This window comes from Bos javanicus, chromosome 18 (genome assembly GCF_032452875.1).
Source record: "Bos javanicus breed banteng chromosome 18, ARS-OSU_banteng_1.0, whole genome shotgun sequence".
NCBI classification, from domain to species: domain Eukaryota; kingdom Metazoa; phylum Chordata; class Mammalia; order Artiodactyla; family Bovidae; genus Bos; species Bos javanicus.
In genome coordinates this window covers 56,639,669-56,658,741 of record NC_083885.1, presented here as the reverse complement: position 1 = coordinate 56,658,741, position 19,073 = coordinate 56,639,669, and the positions used below count along the sequence as shown (strand labels likewise).

General features: G+C 46.5%; 1 protein-coding gene and 1 long non-coding RNA gene across 3 annotated transcripts; one reads left to right on the top strand and one right to left on the bottom strand.

Annotated features, from left to right (window-relative positions):
- The first annotated feature begins 5 nt into the window (after positions 1 to 5).
- LOC133229640 (uncharacterized) lies at positions 6 to 1,252 on the top strand. Of its 2 annotated transcripts, none has more exons than XR_009730587.1 (2): positions 6 to 89; positions 988 to 1,252. It is a non-coding gene; the product is annotated as an uncharacterized LOC133229640 (long non-coding RNA). The 2 variants fall into 2 exon arrangements; XR_009730588.1 differs by having other exon boundaries at positions 76 to 374.
- A 303-nt stretch (positions 1,253 to 1,555) lies between these two features.
- On the bottom strand, positions 1,556 to 4,355 carry LOC133229449 (aurora kinase C-like). The gene is made up of 6 exons (XM_061385817.1): positions 4,336 to 4,355; positions 3,841 to 4,020; positions 3,524 to 3,662; positions 2,605 to 2,729; positions 1,887 to 2,061; positions 1,556 to 1,576 (listed from the first exon to the last, which is right to left on the bottom strand). Exons 1-6 carry the CDS (start codon positions 4,353 to 4,355, stop codon positions 1,556 to 1,558), a joined length of 660 nt encoding a protein of 219 aa, XP_061241801.1.
- Between the last annotated feature and the right edge of the window lie 14,718 nt (positions 4,356 to 19,073).

The following is a 19,073-nucleotide window of genomic DNA, read 5'->3' as shown; positions in this document are numbered from 1 at the left end:
GCGGTGACGAAATTCCGGTTCGTCCAGGGATAGCGTAATGGGCTGCCCCGCGTCGGAGTCGTGGACCCACCGGAAGTTTGCGTTTCCGGGTAACTAGGATGAGGGCGGGCGGAAGAGTTCCTGACCCATTCAGTCAAATGTTGGGCAGTAGGGCGGCGTGAAAGTCAAAGTCGCTCAGTCGTGCGTGTCCCCACCCTTTGCGACCCCATGGACTGCAGCTCACCAGGCTCCTCTGTCCATGCAATTCTCCAGGCCAGAATACTAGAGTAGATACTCGTTTTCTTCTCCAGGGGATCTTCCCAGCCCAGGGATTGAACCCAGGTCTCACGCGTTGCAGGCGGATTCTTTACCGTCTGAGCCACCAGGGCGGCGTGGTGAGTCCCAAATCTTCCCGCCCCGCCCTGCGTGGCCTTAAACTCTGCCTAGTATGTCTCTCGCTCGAGGGCCAAAGGTTTACTCGGCATCACCTCCCCAGCTGCGGCTCCTTTAGGGACACTGCTGATTAAAAGCATGTTTGTCGTTTTTAAGTTGTGTTAAGTTTTCTGATTTTGGAGGAGAGCTGCTTACTGGTTTCAAATAAGTGAAATTACCAACCTAGACCTAGTAAAAGCATATTTTAAAAATAACTTGGTGGGACTTCTCCGGTGGTCCAGTGGCTAGGATTCCAGGCTCCTAGTTCAGGGGGCCTGGGTTCGATCCCTTCTAGGGGAACCTGCTCCCATACGCCACTAAGGCACAATGCCGCCAAATAAATATATTAAAAATACATCCAACTTGCAATGCAGGGAATGAGGGTCCCATCCCTGGTCAGGGAACTAGGATCCCAGTGCAGGGGGCAGGGGCAGGAGATACTAAGCCCACGTGTTACAGAGCCTTCCTGCCACCACAGAGCCAACGCCTGACCAAAAGATCCAGCATGATGTAATGAAGATCTCAACTGAGACCCAACGCAGTCAAATAAATTTTTTTTTTTTTTTTTTTTTTAAGAAAGAGACCTGGTACAAGATGATTCAGCTTTGGATTTCCCTGGTGGCCCAGGGGGTAAGAATCTGCCTGCCAGTGCAAGGCACACCAGTTCTATCCCTGGTCTGGGAAGATTCTATGCAGAGGACCAACTAAGCTCATGGGCCACAACTACTGAAGCCAGCATACCACATCAAGTGCAGCTCCTGCTCGTGGAAACTAGAGAAAGCCCATCCTAAGCAACAATGACCCAGCACAGCCAAAAATAAATAAAATTATTTGGCCTTTATTAATGGTAAAAGTCGCTCAGTCATGTCCGACTCTTTGAGATCCCATGGACTATACAGTCCGTGGAATTCTCCAGGTCAGAATACTGGAGTGAGTAGCCTTTCCCTTCTCTAGGGAATCTTCCCAACCCAGGGATTGAACCCAGGTCTCCCTCATTGCAGGCGGATTCTTTACCAGCTGAGCCACAAGGGAAGCCGTTATTAACTAGCATGATGCATCTTACAAGTGAAGAAACAAAAGACAGAAGAGATACCAGAGCCAGGGTGTTCCACAAGCAATCACAAAAGAATAGGGGTGGACAGGGCTAAGGAAGCCATTTGAGCAGCTGGGGGCAGCACCCTCCAAGAGTGAGCCCGGACCCACGGGTGCTTCAAGACCTGGGCCAAGGGCTGCCGCTCTGAGGGCTGGTATCTGAGAAGCCTGGAGATCAGGTCCCAAGCCCTCAAAGGTATTGATGCAGGAAATCTTACATCTACCTGATGAGGCCAAAGAAGAAAGAGAAGTATGGTTAGTTTCCTTGGTCCATTCAAGGCACTGGCCGGGATCATAGTAAACCAGCTTTGTGTGTGCCCCAGGCTCCCAGCCGCCCCTTACCCCCAGCTCCTGCACGAATGCCCAGAGTGTGGCCATCCCACCTTGAGGATGTGTCTGTATGTCTCACTATGGGAGGTGCTCTCGAAGGGTGGATTTCCCACCAGCAGCTCGTAGCAGAGCACCCCTAGGCACCATAGATCTACCTTCTCATGGTATATTCTCCCCTCAATCATTTCTGGGGGCAAGTAGTCCAGCGTCCCACACATCGTCTTTCTCCTAGAGAAAGGAACATTAAGCGGAGGCTCAGTAGAAGGGACATGATCCTTCCCCAGCATCCAGTCCTGGGCAATCTCCTGTCAAGCACAGGAACTTGGAAACACCAAGTTTTCCTATGAATTAAGGTTGAGAAGGCAAGTCCTGGGACCAACAATCCCATATTCTGAGATTCTTCCTACAATTATTTAGCTCATGATCCAGGAAGTTTTGGAACAAACTGATGGTCCACCAAGAGGGACCAAGTGAATTAATTACAGTTTATTGATAGAGTAAAATTCCCGGAATTATGGCACAATCATTCTTAATGTACTTACACGGAAACTTATTGGTAAAATTTTATGTAAACCTTAAAAAATAGAAGATATAGTCGAACCACCTTCTTTCAGTCTACAAATACTTGTTAAAATATGCATTTCAAAAGGCAGCATTGAAATACAAACCCAGGTTTGTAGCTGGGTCTTACATGTGAAATGAATTAAATTGGATCATTCTTAACTGGCCAGGGTGCCACCACCTGTCCTACCTTAGGGAGTGTGCACAGACCAGCCAAAGTCTGCCATATTCACCTCACCCATGAGCCCCAGCAGCAGTTTCTCTGGCTTCATATTCCTGTGAATCACCTTCTTTTCATGGCAGTAGGTCAGAGCATCTGCCAACTCCTCCATTACCTGTGTGAGCAAAGAAAAAGCAGTCTGGAAATGAAGCCGGCCATGGGGTGATGACGGCTGTCATTCCCACCCAGAGGCCCTCCAAAAATCCCTGGCTTTCTAAGTCAGTTTCATTCATTTATTCAGTGAACTCCCCCACAGCCTTTCATGTTTCTTTCCACAAGGTAATGCAGTTAGATTCTGTTGTTTACAACCAAAGAACACAAACTTATACACACTACTTATTAACATCCTGGGGGTAATTATTCAGTTCAGTTGCTCAGTCGTGTCTGACTCTTTGCAACCCCATGGACTGCAGCATGCCAGGCCTCCCTGTCCATCGCCAACTCCCGGTGTTCACTCAAATTGAGTCAGTGATGCCATAGGGTATCCAAAAGTAAAATTGTAGGATATAAGAGTTGCTATGTAAAATTGATAGAAAAAAGCAATTCAGGACTTCCCTGGTGGGTCCAGTGGTAAAGAATCTACCTGCCAATGCAGGGGACACAGTTTCGAGTCCTCATCCAGGAAGAGTCCACAAGCCACAGGGCAACTAAGCCAGTGCACCACAACTGCTGAGCCTACGCACCCTAGAGCCCATGCTTCACAAGAGAAGCCACTGCAATGAGAAGCTGGTGCAAGTAAAGTCCCACATGGTAACAAAGACCCTGCACAGCCATAAATCAATTTATTAATTCATAAAAGTTTTTTTTTTCAAAGGAAGCAATCTGAACCCTCATGAAAGCCATAGGCAGTGACCCCCATCAGCCCATAGGAAACTCATGAACCCTAGCCCTCAGCCTCCTCTGCCTCACCGTGGCTGTGCGCGGTTCATCAAACGCGTGGCTGTTTTGTAGCTCCTTGTAGAGCTCACCCCTTGGAGCATATTCTAGAATCAGGTACACCCGGCGCGCATCATGGAAGTAGTTGTACAGGCGCAGGATATTGTGCTGTCTGGGGACAAAGGAGGAAGGGTCAAGACTCCTCCCTGAGGCCCAATTCATGATGCTATTACAAGTGACTGGTCACACAAAGGGGCAAATTGTGCTGGGGCCAGGAGAGTAATAGCTCCATCTGGAAGTCTGTGAGGGAAAACGCATGGGAATCTCATTCATACAGAGACTGTCCTTACTGTAGGTGTGCCTGGATTTCAATTTCCCTGCGCAGCTGATATTCCAGTCCTTCCTTTTCTATCTGGGACTTGAAGAGGACTTTCAGGGCCACAATGAAATGGCAAGCCATGTACACATTCCCGAAGTTTCCCTTGCCGAGAGGACCCCTGATTTCAAAATCAGCAATTGTGTAATGCCGCCTGAGAGGAGAGAAAGAAAAGAGCCTCAATTTAGGAGGTGGGTGGAGAGTCGGGGATCCTTCATGCTCGCCTGTGTTCTTTAGCTTTTGCCTCCCCGGACCCCTTTTCCTTCTCAAGGGCCCAGCCCAGGTGTCTAGTCAACAACTGTCAGTCCCGTGAGGCAACACTTGACACGCGCAGGTTGCTTTTTATCTCTGGGTCCCACTTCCCTTCCTCTTCCAGATTCAAACCAAAGGCACTCACACGATAGGGGTGCTGGGCCCCGTTTGACCTGTTGCAGCTACTAAGAAAAACAAAGAAAAGAGAGGTCCATACTGTCTTCTGTGCACGCCCATCCCCAACAGCTGACACCAGACCTTTCCTCTAAACCCTCTTTGTCTGGTCCTTTCACCTGCGGGCTGACCCCTGCTCGACTTCCTAGCAGCTTTTCGGTGGCTCTTGACAAGAGATGGTGGTGAGAAGGGCGCCTTCCTGAGCCTTGTGGAGCTGGGTATCCAGGCAGGAGAACACTCAGGATGAGCTTCTTCCATTCCCGACCTGCTCGCACACAGAGAGGTGCCGGTGGCTGAGCGGACACCGCCTGGAGATTCCATTGGGGAGCATCAGCACACTCTTTATATTAAGTGCTCCAGCCCCATTGGCTGAGTAGGTTGGCTTCCATTGGTTGAAATATCTGAGGCTTAGGCAGTGTACCCTCATTCCATAGTTCATCAGGCACTCTATCTATCAGATCTAGGCCCTTAAATCTATTTCTCACTTCCACTGTATAATCATAAGGGATTTGATTTAGGTCATACCTGAATGGTCTAGTGGTTTTCCCTACTTTCTTCAATTTAAGTCTGAATTTGGCAATAAGGAGTTCATGGTCTGAGCCACAGTCAGCTCCTGGTCTTGTTTTTGCTGACTGTATAGAGCTTCTCCATCTTTGGCTGCAAAGAATATAATCAATCTGATTTTGGTGTTGACCATCTGGTGATGTCCATGTATAGAGTCTTCTCTTACGTTTTTGGAAGAGGGTGTTTGTTATGACCAGTGCATTTTCTTGGCAAAACTCTATTAGTCTTTGCCCTGCTTCATTCCGTATTCCAAGGCCAAATTTGCCTGTTACTCCAGGTGTTTCTTGACTTCCTACTTTTGCATTCCAGTCCCCTATAATGAAAAGGACATCTTTTTTGGGTGTTAGTTCTAAAAGGTCTCGTAGGTCTTCATAGACCTGTTCAACTTCAGCTTCTTCATTGTTATTGGTTGGGGCATAGACTTGGATTACTGTGATATTGAATGGTTTGCCTTGGAAACGAACATAGATCATTCTGTCGTTTTTGAGATTGCATCCAAGTACTGCATTTCGGACTCTTTTGTTGACCATGATGGCCACTCCATTTCTTCTGAGGGATTCCTGCCCGCAGTAGTAGATATAATGGTCATCTGAGTTAAATTCACCCATTCCAGTCCATTTCAGTTCGCTGATTCCTAGAATGTCGACATTCACTCTTGCCATCTCTTGTTTGACCACTTCCAATTTGTACAGGAGACAGGGATCAAGACCATTGTACACTGACATTGTACAGAAGACAGGGATCAAGACCATTCCCATAGAAAAGAAAAGCAAAAAAGCAAAATGGTTGTCTGGGGAGGCCTTACAAATAGCTGTGAAAAGAAGAGAAGTGAAAAGCAAAGGAGAAAAGGAAAGATATAAACATCTGAATGCAGAGTTCCAAAGAATAGCAAGAAGAGATAAGAAAGCCTTCTTCAGCAATCAATGCAAAGAAATAGAGGAAAACAACAGAATGGGAAAGACTAGGGATCTCTTCAAGAAAATCAGAGATACCAAGGGAACATTTCATGCAAAGATGAGCTCGATAAAGGACAGAAATGGTATGGACCTAACAGAAGCAGAAGATATTAAGAAGAGATGGCAAGAATACACAGAAGAACTGTACAAAAAAGATCTTCACAACCCAGATAATCACGATGATGTGATCACTGACCTAGAGCTAGACATCCTGAAATGTGAAGTCAAGTGGGCCTTAAAAAGCATCACTACGAACAAAGCTAGTGGAGGTGATGGAATTCCAGTTGAGCTCTTCCAAATCCTGAAAGATGATGCAGTGAAAGTGCTGCACTCAATATGCCAGCAAATTTGGAAAACTCAGCAGTGGCCACAGGACTGGAAAAGGTCAGTTTTCATTCCAATCCCAAAGAAAGGCAATGCCAAAGAATGCTCAAACTACCGCACAATTGCACTCATCTCACACGCTAGTAAAGTAATGCTCAAAATTCTCCAAGCCAGGCTTCAACAATATGTGAACTGTGAACTTCCTGATGTTCAAGCTGGTTTTAGAAAAGGCAGAGGAACCAGAGATCAAATTGCCAACATCTGCTGGATCATGGAAAAAGCAAGAGAGTTCCAGAAAAACACCTATTTCTGCTTTATTGACTATGCCAAAGCCTTTGACTGTGTGGATCACAATAAACTGTGGAAAATTCTGAAAGAGATGGGAATAGCAGACCACCTGGTCTGCCTCATGAGAAATTTGTATGCAGGTCAGGAAGCAACAGTTAGAACTGGACATGGAACAACAGACTGGTTCCAAATAGGAAAAGGAGTACGTCAAGGCTGTATATTGTCACCCTGTTTATTTAACTTATATGCAGAGTACATCATGAGAAACGCTGGACTGGAAGAAATACAAGCTGGAATCAAGATTGCCGGGAGAAATCTCAATAACCTCAGATATGCAGATGACACCACCCTTATGGCAGAAAGTGAAGAGGAACTCAAAAGCCTCTTGATGAAAGTGAAAGTGGAGAGTGAAAAAGTTGGCTTGAAACTCAACATTCAGAAAACGAAGATCATGGCATCCGGTCCCACCACTTCATGGGAAATAGATGGGGAAACAGTGGAAACAGTGTCAGACTTTATTTTTCTGGGCTCCAAAATCACTACAGATGGTGACTGCAGCCATAAAATTAAAAGACGCTTACTCCTTGGAAGGAAAGTTATGACCAACCTAGACAGCGTATTCAAAAGCAGAGACATTACTTTGCCAACAAAGGTTCATCTAGTCAAGGCTATGGTTTTTCCTGTGGTCATGTATGGATGTGAGAGTTGGACTGTGAAGAAGGCTGAGCGCCGAAGAATTGATGCTTTTGAACTGTGGTGTTGGAGAAGACTCTTGAGAGTCCCTTGGGCTGCAAGGAGATCCAACCAGTCCATTCTGAAGGAGATCAGCCCTGGGATTTCTTTGTAAGGAATGATGCTAAAGCTGAAACTCCAGTACTCTGGCCACCTCATGAGAAGAGTTGACTCATTGGAAAAGACTCTGATGCTGGGATTGATTGGGGGCAGGAGAAGAAGGGGACGACAGAGGATGAGGTGGCTGGATGGCATCACTGACTCGATGGACGTGAGTCTCAGTGAACTCCGGGAGTTGGTGATGGACAGGGAGGCCTGGCATGCTGTGATTCATGTGGTCGCAAAGAGTCGGACACGACTGAGCGACTGATCTGATCTCTGATCTGAGGCAGAGTACCCAGTGGAAGGGGTAGGAATAAAAGCTTCCCCCTGCCCTTTGATTTGGGGGCGGGACTGAGGGAGCTGGACCAATGAGAGGACAGGGCGCGGAGACTGGAAGGTGGGCCCAAGGCACAAAGACAGGAGTGGAGAGAGTGGGAGAAAGAGAGGACCGGCTTGGAGAGGCTGTGATGTGAACACGTTAGTCGCTCAGTCGTGTCCAACTCTTTGCGACCCCATGGACTGTAGCCCACCAGGCTTCTCTGTCCCTGGGGATTCTCCAGGCAAGAATACTGGAGTGGATTTCCCTTCCCTTCTCCAGAGGATCTTCCTGACCCAGGGATCAAACCCTTATCTCCTTCATTACAGGCAGATTCTTAACCGTTTGAGCTGCAGGGAAGTCCTTGGGATGTGACTAGACTGAATGAATGAAGAAATATATAAATCCCTGAATGCCTAAGGGAACTCAGTGAGGTAATGCAGGTGTGACTGGATATAAATCAACTGCAGGAAGCTGCCAGGGGAGGTTGTGGTGTCAACAAACTGCACAGCCACGTGCAGCCCATCCTGATCCAGCTTGACCGTCCTGTCCTATTCAGGCCTCTCTCCAGGGAAGGTCCCTCTCCATCACTCACATAAGTGAGGGTCACCACGGTGGAGCTCCCCGACATTTGTGCTTCTGTCCCCTAATAGCCAATGGCTTGTGTACTCTCCCCCAATACACCTGCCTCCCCAGCCCAGGAATGCCCAGGCCATTTGGCCTGGGAGCAAGGACCCACAGCTGCACTCACTCTCTCCTCTCTCGTGTACTTACTGCAGTATTGCTGACCCTTGAACAAGAGGGGGTGGACACTTTAGGGCGCTGAACTTCAGCACTATCAGAAATCCACACACAGTGTTACATGCTGCATGCTAAGTCGCTTCAGTCGTATCTGACTCTGTGTGACCCTATGGACAGCAGCCCTTCAGGCTCCACTGTCCACAGGATTCTCCAGGCAAGAATATTGGAGTAGGTTGCCATTTCCTTCTCCCTTACTAGCGTGTGAGATAAGGGAGAAGGAAATGGCAACCTACTCCAGTGTTACAGGGTAGAACCAATTCTGACTCCCTGTTGGATCTGTTTCTTTGACTTTAACCTTTTCTTTGCCTTGCTTTTATTATTATAATCATACATAATAGCCTTCCTCAGGGAAAGCTGCCCTCTCCCAGACTATTAAAATGCCTTTGTTTAACTCACAGAGATACAATCTGACATAGCCTAACTTTTAATGGCAGAGAAGGAGGAATTTAACACATCCCCTCCTGTTTTGCAAGATAAATAGCTTTTCTACTTGACTTCCTCACCTCCTCTACTTCTCTGTTCTATAGAAGAACCTGGCATCCAGACCCCAGATGAAATCGTTATTAGACATTAGTATGCCATGTTCTCAGTCAGCCAGCTTTCCCAATAAAGCCATATTCCTTGTCTCCACACCTGGGACTTATTGGCCTGTCGTGTGGCCCGCTGAGCGTGGAAGAATTAATGTTTTTAAGCTGTGGAGCTGGAGAAGACTCTTGAGAGTCCCTTGGACAGCAAGGAAATCAAACGGGTCAATTCTAAAGGAAATCAACCCTGAATATTCATCGGAAGGACTAATCCTGAAGCTGAAGCTCCAATACTTTGGCCACCTGATGTGAAGAGTCGACTCATTTGAAAAGACCCTGACACTGGGAAAGACTGAGGGCAGGAGGAAAAGGGGGCAACGGATTATGGTTGGACGGCATTATCGACTCAATGGACATGAGTCTGAGCAAACTCCAGGAGATTGTTCAGGACAGAGAAGCTTAGCATGCTGGGGTCGCAAAGAGTTGGACATGACTGGGCGACTGAACAACAACACTTTCAGCACTGTCAAAAATCCACACTTAGGACTTCCCTGGTGGCCCAGTAGTTAGGATTCTGCGCTTCTGATGCCAAGCAGGGCCTTTGGGGCTCCCAGGAACAGAGGTCTTTTTGTCTCCCGTTAGTTTTTTTTTAAGCTGCACTAGGTCTCCGTTGCTGCGTGCAGGCTTTCTCTAGTTGTGGCAAGTGGGAGCTACTCTTCTTGCAGTGCACGAACTTATTACGGTGACCTCTACAGGCTGTAGAGTGTAGGCTCAGTAGCTGTGGCACACAGGTTTAGTTAATCTGCAGTTAATCTGTGGAATCTTCCCAGACCAGGGATCAAACCCATGTCCCCTGAATTGGCAGATTCTTATCCACTGAGCCACCAGGAAAGTCTGTCTCCTATTTCTTAACAGGCAAGACTCCAGCCTCTGTGACCTCTGAGTTCTAAAGGGCAGAACAGTTGCTAATTAAGGGAGGAGCAGCCCTGAAACCACCTGAGGCAAGATTAAAGGGGCCAGTGAGGGTCATCAAGATTAGGAGACTGGATCACCTAAGACCCTGGACACACCCTAGTCTTGTCAGCAGCCCCACCCTGTTGAAACTGCAGAAGAATTCAAGATTGTTCAGTCACTCAGTGGTGTCCTATTCTTTTCGAGTCTCAAGTCTGTGTGAGTCTCAAGACTGTTACTTTTTTTTTTTTATAAAATATACATATTTATTTATGCCTGTGCTGGGTCTTCATTGCTGCATTCAGGCTTTCTCTAGTTACGGAGATTGGGAGCTATTCTCTTACTGCGGAGCACAGGCTTAGTTGCCTTATAGCTGTGGGATCTTTCCAAACCAGGGATCGAACCTGTACCGCCTGATTCTTAACCACTGGACCACCAGGGAAGGCTGTTACTGCCTTGATCCTTATCATATCCCCTGGCCTGACTAACCTGTCTATTCACCAGGGCACGGTTCTTGAGGGTCTAGCCTACTGTATTCCCCTGTTGCCTGGCAAATAAATACAGCAACTCTTTCTCCTCCATAACTCTGTCTCTATTTCTGTTTGGCTTTGGTGCACAGAGAGCCAAGATTTTGGCATCGTCTCCGTGTATGGGTTCAAGTCCCAACTGACTTACAAAACTTCACTTTCACTGCTGTGGCCCAGGTTCGACCCCTAGTGGGGAAACTAAGATCCTGCAAGCCGAGCAGTGGGACAAAAAAACAAATGAAAAATTCAGAATACTTGAACAGGTAGAAGATGGAAATTATTCCAAAGTCTTTCCCACACGATAATCAGATCTGTATTGTGTGTATATGACCTATATCCAGTGTATATGTATTGTTTTAATGATAATACATGCTCCATGCTCTTTTGCAGATTGTTTTCTCCATTTCGGCTTGGGCTTCAAGTTGTGGAATTTCCCATCCCGGGAGGTTTGCCAGTAAAAGGAGGGCTAACAGGAATATGGGGGAGGGGAGTGGCTGAATGGGTATTTCTGCCACTTCCTCAGGGTGTAATGCTGAGCCAAGTTATTCACTATTGCTGTGCCTCAGTTTCCGCATCTGTAAATTGAGACCAACGAGAGTTGGGTGGTGCACTGTCATTATGAAAACGGGTGGCCTCATGCCATGCGGGGCCACCCAAGATGGACGGGTCATGGTGGACAGTTCTGACAAAAAGTGGTCCACTGGAGAAGGGAATGGCAAACCACTTCACTATTCTTACCTTGAGGACCCCAAGAACAATCAGTCAGTTCAGTCGCTCAGTCGAGTCCAGCTCTCTGTGACACCATGGACTGCAGCACGCCAGGCCTCCCCATCGATCACCAACACCAGGGGCTTGCTCAAACTCATGTCCATTGAATCAGTGATGCCATCCAACCATCTCATCCTCTGTCATCCCCTTGTCCTTCTGCCTTCAGTCTTTCCCAACATCAGGGTATTTTCCAAGGCGTCAGTTCTTTGTATCAGGTGGCCAAAGTATTGGAGCTTCAGCTTCAGCATCAGTCCTTCCAATGAATATTCAGGACTTATTTCCTTTAGGAATGACTGGTTTGATCTCCTTGCAGTCCAAGGGACTCTCAAGAGTCTTCTCCAACACCACAGTTCAAAAGCATCAATTCTTCGGCGCTCAGCTTCTTCACAGTCCAACTCTCACATCCATATGTGACCACTGGAAAAACCATAGCCTTGACTAGATGGACCTTTGTCGGCAAACTAATGTCTCTGCTTTTCAATATGCTCTCTAGGTTGGTCATAGCTTTTCTTCCAAGGAGCAAGCATCTTTTAATTTCATGGCTGCAGTCATCATCTGCAGTGATTCTGGAGCCCAAGAAAATAAAGTCTGTCACTGTTTGCATTGTTAACCCCTCTGTTTGCCATGAAGTGATGGGACCGGATGCCATGATCTTCGTTTTCTGAATGTTGAGTTTCAAGCCAGCTTTTTCACTCTCATCTTTCACTTTCATCAAGAGGCTCTTTAGTTCCTCACTTTCTGCTATAAGGGTGGTGTCATCTGCATATCTGAGGTTATTGATATTTCTCCTGGCAATCTTGAATCCAGCTTGTGCTTCCTCCAGCCCAGCGTTTCTCATGATGTTCTCTGCATATAAGTTAAATAAACAGGGTGATAATATACAGCCTTGACGTACTCCTTTTCCTATTTGGAACCAGTCTGTTGTTCGATGTCCAGTTCTAACTGTTGCTTCCTGACCTGCATACAGATTTCTCAGGAGGCAGGTCAGGTGGTCTGGTGTTTCCATCTCTTGAAGAATTTTCCACAGTTTGTTGTCATCCACACAGTCAAAGGCTTTGACATAGTCAATAAAGCAGTAGATGTTTTTCTGGAATTCTCTTGCTTTTTCAATGATCCAGCAGATGTTGGCAATTTGATCTCTGGTTCTTCTGCCTTTGCTAAATCCAGCTTCAACATCTGGAAGTTCTTGAACATTTGGAAGACACTTTTCATTCTGTCTGCCTCTGACAGATAAGGATAAGAGGCTTATGGAAGCTTCCTGTTGGGAGAGGCTGATTGTGGGGGAAACTGGGTCTGGTTCTGATGGGTGGGGCCATGCTCTGTACATCTTTAATCCAATTTTCTGTTGATGGGCGGGGCTGTGTTCCCTCCCAGTTGTTTGACCTGAGACCAAACTATGGTGGAGGTGATGAAGATAATGGCGACCTCCTTCACAAGGTCCCGGCACTGCCTCATCAGTGCTCCTGACCCTCGCCTCTGCTGGAGACTCCTGGACACTCCCAGGCAAGGCTGGGTCAGTCTCTTGTGGGGTCACTGCTCCTTTCTCCTGGGTCCCGGTGCACACAAGGCTTTGTGTGTGCCCTCCAAGAGTCTCTTTCTCCAGTCTTGTGTAAGTTTTGTAATCAAATCCCACTGGCCTCCAAAGTCAAATTTCCCTGGGGGTTCTCAGTCCCTTTGCCGGATCCCCAAGTTGGGAGATCTGTTGTGGATCCTAGAACTTTCTTAACAGTGCGATAATTTCTTTGGTATAATTGTTCTGCAGTTTGTGGGTCATCTGCTCAGTGGCTTGATGGTGGAGTTAATGGAGACCTCCTCCAAGAGGGCTTATGCCACAGGCTGTGTGACCAGTCTCCCGCACCCAGAGCCCCTGCCCCTGTGGCAGACCACTGGTGACCCATACCTCCACAGGATACACTCACACAGAGTTCTGACTCAGTCTCTGTGGGGTCTCTGGGTTCTGGTGCACACAAGGGTTTGTTTGAACCCTCTGAGCATCTCTGGTGGGCATGGGGTTTGATTTTAAATGAGACTTCGCCCCTTCTACCATCTTCCTGGACAGTATGAACAGTATGAAAAGGCAAAAGGACATGACACTGACAGATGAACTCCTCAGTCGGTAGGTGCCCAGCGTACTGCTGGAGAAGAGTGGAGAAACAACTCGCGAAAGAACGAAGAGAGGGCACCAAAGCGAAACCAACACAGATGAACTCTTCAGTCGGTAGGTGCCCAGTGTACTGCTGGAGAAGAGTGGAGAAACAACTCGCGAAAGAACGAAGAGAGGGCGCCAAAGCGAAACCAACACCCAGTTGTGGATGTGACTGGTGATGGAAGTAAAGTCCGATGCTGTAAAGAACAATGTTGCATAGGGACCTGGAATCTAAGGTCCATGCTGCTGCTGCTGCTGCATCGCTTTAGTGTATCCGACTCTGTGCGACCCCATAGACGGCAGCCCACCAGGCTTCCCGTCCCTGGGATTCTCCAGGCAAGAACACTGGAGTGGGTTGCCATTTCCTTCTCCAATACATGAAAGTGAAAAGTGAAAGTGAAGTCGCTCAGTTGTGTCCGACTCTAGCGCCATGAATCAAGGGTAAATTGGAGGTGGTCAAACAGGAGATGGCAAGAGTGAACCTCAACATTTTTGGAATCAGTGAACTAAAATGGACTGGAATGGGTGGATTTAACTCAGATGACCATTATGTCTACTACTGTGGGCAAGAATCCCTTAGCAGAAATGGAGTAGCCCTCATAGTCAACAAAGAATCTGAAATGCAGTACTTGGGTGCGATCTCAAAAATGACAGAATGATCTCTGTTCATTTCCAAGGCAAGCCATTCAATATCACGGTAATCCAAGTCTATGCCCCAAGCAGTAATGCTGAAGAAGCTGAAACTGAACAGCTCTATGAAGATCTACAAGACCTTCTAGAAGAAATGTTGCAGAAACCAGTACTCAAGAAACCAAGCACCACACTCGGAGAACTCAGGTTTATTACGCCTGCAGGCCCAGAGGAGTTAACACTCCAAGCTCTGAGCCCCGAACAAAGGGGTTGCAGTGTTTTTATACACCGACAGGCATGATTAAGCAGGTTTGTGGGTTTGTAGGGGCTAGGGTGATTGCAAAGAGCAGGACAAGGGTGAGTGAGATAAGCTCCAGTTCCTAGTATTGTGAGTCCCCACTTTCTGAGACCTACATCATCTAAACTTGCAAGGAGCAAGCTGAGTTACAGAGGCAGAAGGAGCAGGAGGTTATGTAAAAATTTTAAATTTTCCTCTTCACTAACACCCAAAATAGATGTCCTTTTCATCATAGGGGACTGGAATGCAAAAGTAGGAAGTCAAGACATACCTGGAGTAACAGGCAGATTTAGCCTTGGAGTACAGAATGAAGCAGGGCAACAGCTAATAGAGTTTTGCCAAGAGGACGCATTGGTCATAGCAAACATCCTCTTCCAACAATACAAGAGACAACTCTACACATGGACATCACCAGGTGGTCAATACCGAAATCAGACTGATTATATTCTTTGCAGCCAAAGATGGAGAAGCTGTATACAGTCAGCAAAAACAAGACTGGGAGCTGACTGTGGCTCAGATCATGAACTCCTTATTGCAAAATTCAGGCTTAAATTGAAGAAAGTAGGGAAAACCACTAGACCATTCAGGTATGATCTAAATCAAATCCCTTATGATTATACAGTGGAAGTGACAAATAGATTCAAAGGATTAGATCTGATAGACAGAGTGTCTGAAGAACTATGGATGGAGGTCTGTGACATTGAACAGGAGACAGGGATCAAGCCCATCTCCAAGAAAAAGACCTGCAAAAAGGCAAATCGGTTGTCTGAGGAGGCCTTACAAATAGCTGAGAAAAGAAGAGAAGGGAAAGGCAAAGGAGAAAAGGAACAATATATCCATTTGAATTCAGAGTTCCAAAGAATAGCATGGAGAGATAAGAAAGCCTTCCTCAATGATCAATGCAAAGAAATAGAGGAAAACAATAGAATGGGAAAGACTAGAGATCTCTTCAAGAAAATTAGAGAAACCAAGGGAACATTTCATGCAAAGATGGGCTTAATAAAGGACAAAAATGGTATGGACCTAACAGAAGCAGAAGATATTAAGAAGAGGTGGCAAGAATACACAGAAGAACTATACAAAAAGATCTTCATGACACAGATAACCGTGATGGTATGATCACTCATCTAGAACCAGAAACCCTGGAGTCTAAAGTCAAGTGGGCTTTAGGAAGCCTCACTATGAACAAGCAAGTGGAGGTGATGCAATGCCACTTGAGCTATTTCAAATCCTAAAAGATAATGCTATTAAAATGCTGCACTCAATATGCCAGCAAATTTGGAGAACTCAGCAGTGGCCACAGGACTGGGAAAGGTCAGTTTTCATTCCAATGTCAAAAAAGGGCGATGCCAAAGAATGTTCAAACTGTTGCACAATTGCAGTCATCTCATATACTAGCAAACCAATGCTCAAAATTCTCCAAGCCGGGCTTCAACAGTATGTGAACCGTGAACTTCCAGATGTTGAAGCTGGTTTTAGAAAAGGCAGAGGAACCAGAGATCAAATTGTCAACATCCATTGGATCATCGAAAAAGCAAGAGAATTCCAGAAAAACATCTACTTCTGCTTTATTGATTACACCAATGCCTTAGACTGTGTGGATCACAACAAACTGGAAAATTCTTCAAGAGATGGGCATACCAGACTACCTTACTGGCCTCCTGAGAAATCTGTATGCAGGTCAAGAAGCAACAGTTAGAACTGGACATGAAACAACAGATTGATTCCAAATAGGGAAAGGAGTATGTCAAAGCTGTATATTGTCAACCTGCTTATTTAAATTATGTGCAGAGTAGTATATCATGAGAAATGCCGGGCTGGATGAAGCACAAGCTGGAATCAAGATCGCCAGGAGAAATATCAATAACCTCAGATATGTAGATGACACCATCCTTATAGCGGAAAGTGAGGAGGAACTTAAAAGCCTCTTGATGAAAATGAAAGAGGAGAGTGAAAAAGCTGGCTTAAAGCTCAACATTGAAAAAAATGAAGAACATGCATCTGGTCCCATCACTTCATGGCAAACAAATGGGGAAACAGTGCAAATAGTGACAGACTCTATTTTCTTGGGCTCCAAAATCACTACAGATGGTGACTGCAGCCATGAAATTAAAAGATCCTTGCTCCTTGAAAGAAAAGCTATGACCAACCTAGATAGCATATTAAAAAGCAGAGACATTAATTTGCTGACAAAGGTCTGTCTAGTCAAAGCTGTGGTTTTTCCAGTAGTTACATATGGATGTGAGAGTTGGACCATAAAGAAAGCTGAGCGCCGAAGAATTGATGCTTTTGAACTGTAGTGTTGGAGAAGACTCTTGAGAGTCCTTTGGACTACAAGGAGATTGAACCAGTCAATCCTAAAGGAAATAAGTCCTGAATATTCATTGGAAGGACTGATGCTGAAGCTGAAACTCCAATACTTTGGCCACCTGATGTGAAAAACTGACTCCCTGGAAAAGACCCTGATGCTGGCAAAGATTGAAGGCAGGAGGAGAAGGGGACGACAGAGAATATGGTTGGATGGCATCACCAACTCGATGGACATGAGTTTGAGCAAGCTCCGGGAATTGGTGATGGACAGGGGAGCCTGGCGTGCTGCAGTCCATGGGATCGCAAAGTGTTGGACATGACTGAGCAACTGAACTGAATTGAACTTGTCATTATGATTAAATGAAATAAAAAGTGGTGAACATTGCCAGGCTCAAATAAGGAGCTCAGTATGTGTACACGCTAAGTCAGTTCAGTTGTGTATCACTCTGTGCGACCCTATGGACTGCAGCCTACCAGGCTCCTCTGTCCATGGGATTTCCGAGGCAGGAATACTGCGGTGGGCTGCCATTTCCTTCTCCAGGGTATCTTCCAGACCCAGGGATCAAACTGGCGTCTCTTAAGTATACCTGCATTAGCAGGCAGGTTCTTTCCCACTAGAGCCACCTGGGAAGACTCATTATCTGTGAGCTATGTTTATTCTGGTGAAACTGTTTTTTAACTTTTCACTCTTAGAAAAAAGTGTCAAGGGCTGAAATGGTCTGAAGATGGACAACAATTTTGGGGCAAGTCACTCAGTCTCAGTTTGAAACCATTCAGGGCTGTGGGGGGACTTCCCGTGACAGACCCCTTCCATATATTCTCTACTGCAGAGTCTCTCTGAAATACCCAGAGAATAGTATCTCATGTATATTTCCTGAGTTTTTCAGATGTTAAAAACCACCACCACATGTAAGAAATAAACTACTTGATGATTGCAGACTGTTAACAGGCTGAGACTGATAACAGACTGAAAGTGAGACTGTTAACTATCCCATTACCTGAACAGCAACCAAGCAGAGAACTGTGCACGAATTGATCACATACCCTGGGACAGCCTTCCCTCACTTTGCCTTTAAAAATGCTTTGCTAAGAGAAGGGGGATAGATCGGAAGTTTGGGATTGACATGTAATATTGCTATCTTTAGTTCATTTTTTAAGTTAGTAATTAACTTTTGGTTACACTGGATCTTTGCTACTGCACACGGGCTTTCTCTAGCTGCGGTGAATACAGGCTTCTCATTGTGGTGGCGTCTTTTGTTGCAGAGCACGGGGTCTAGGGCACGCAGGCTTCGGTAGTTGCAGGACATGGGCTCAGTAGCTGAGCCTCTCGGGCTCTAGAGCACAGGCTCAGTAGTTGTGGCCCACGGGCTTAGCTGCTCCACGGCATGTGGGATCTTCCCGGATCAGGAAGATCCCACCTGTCTCCTTCATTGGCGGGTGGATTCTTTACCACTGAACCATCAAGGAAGCTCCCCTCCCGCTGTTTTGGAGCATCTGTCCACAGACGATGAACTCTAGCTGCTCAGCCTGGAGCCCACCTATCTCCTGTCTCATTAGGAGTATAATTCCTAGAGTTTGAAAAAAATTTAAACTAGAACTCAAAAAGAAACTGAGGTGTCAGGTAGGGAAAGAGCGAATCTTGACTGACGAAATGGCCCACAGCACCACCTTGTGACCATTTATGGAGTTGCAGGCAAGTCCTTTCAGTTCAGTTCAGTTGAGTTCAGTCACTCAGTCGGGTCAGACTCTTTGCGACCCCAAGGACTGCAGCACGCCAGGCTTCCCTGTCCATCACCAACTCCCGGAGCTCACTCAAACTCAGGTCCATCGAGTCGGGGATGCCATCCAACCATCTCATCCTCTGTCGTCCCCTTCTCCTCCTGCCTTCAATCTTGCCCAGCATCAGAGCCTTTTCCAATGAGTCAGTTCTTCCCATCAGGTGGCCAAAGTATTGGAGTTTCAGCTTCAGCATCAGTCTTTTCCAGTGAATATTCAGTCCTTATTTCCTTTAGGATTGACTGGTTTGATCTCCTTGCATTCCAAAGGACTCTCAAGAGTTTTCTCCATGCTGTGCTAAGTCTCTTCAGTCATGTCCGACTCTTTGTCACCCCATGGACTGTAGCCCACCAGGCTCCTCTGTCCATGGGGATTCTCCAGGCAGGAATACTGGAGTGGGTTTCCAGGCCCTTCTCCAGGGGATCTCCCTGATCCCCTGGGATCGAGCCCACGTCTCTTACATCTGGTTTTTACCCTTAGTGCCACCTAAGAATTGGGAATGGGAGATGCTGAATCTGGGTGAGGTGACCCCGAGGTGTCAAGACTGAGTATTCTAGCTGCTTGTAAAAGTTATTGTAGAGAAAACTGGCCCTCCACTCTGTTGTGTCAGGGAAATCTCTCAGAGTAACCAGTGCTCAAAGTGGATCATTAAACATATTTATTGAGTCTTTGCAAGATGCTAGGTGCTGTCCTCGGAGAAGGCAATGGCACCCCACTCCAGTACTCTTGCCGGGAAAATCCCATGGATGGAGGAGCCTGGAAGGCTGC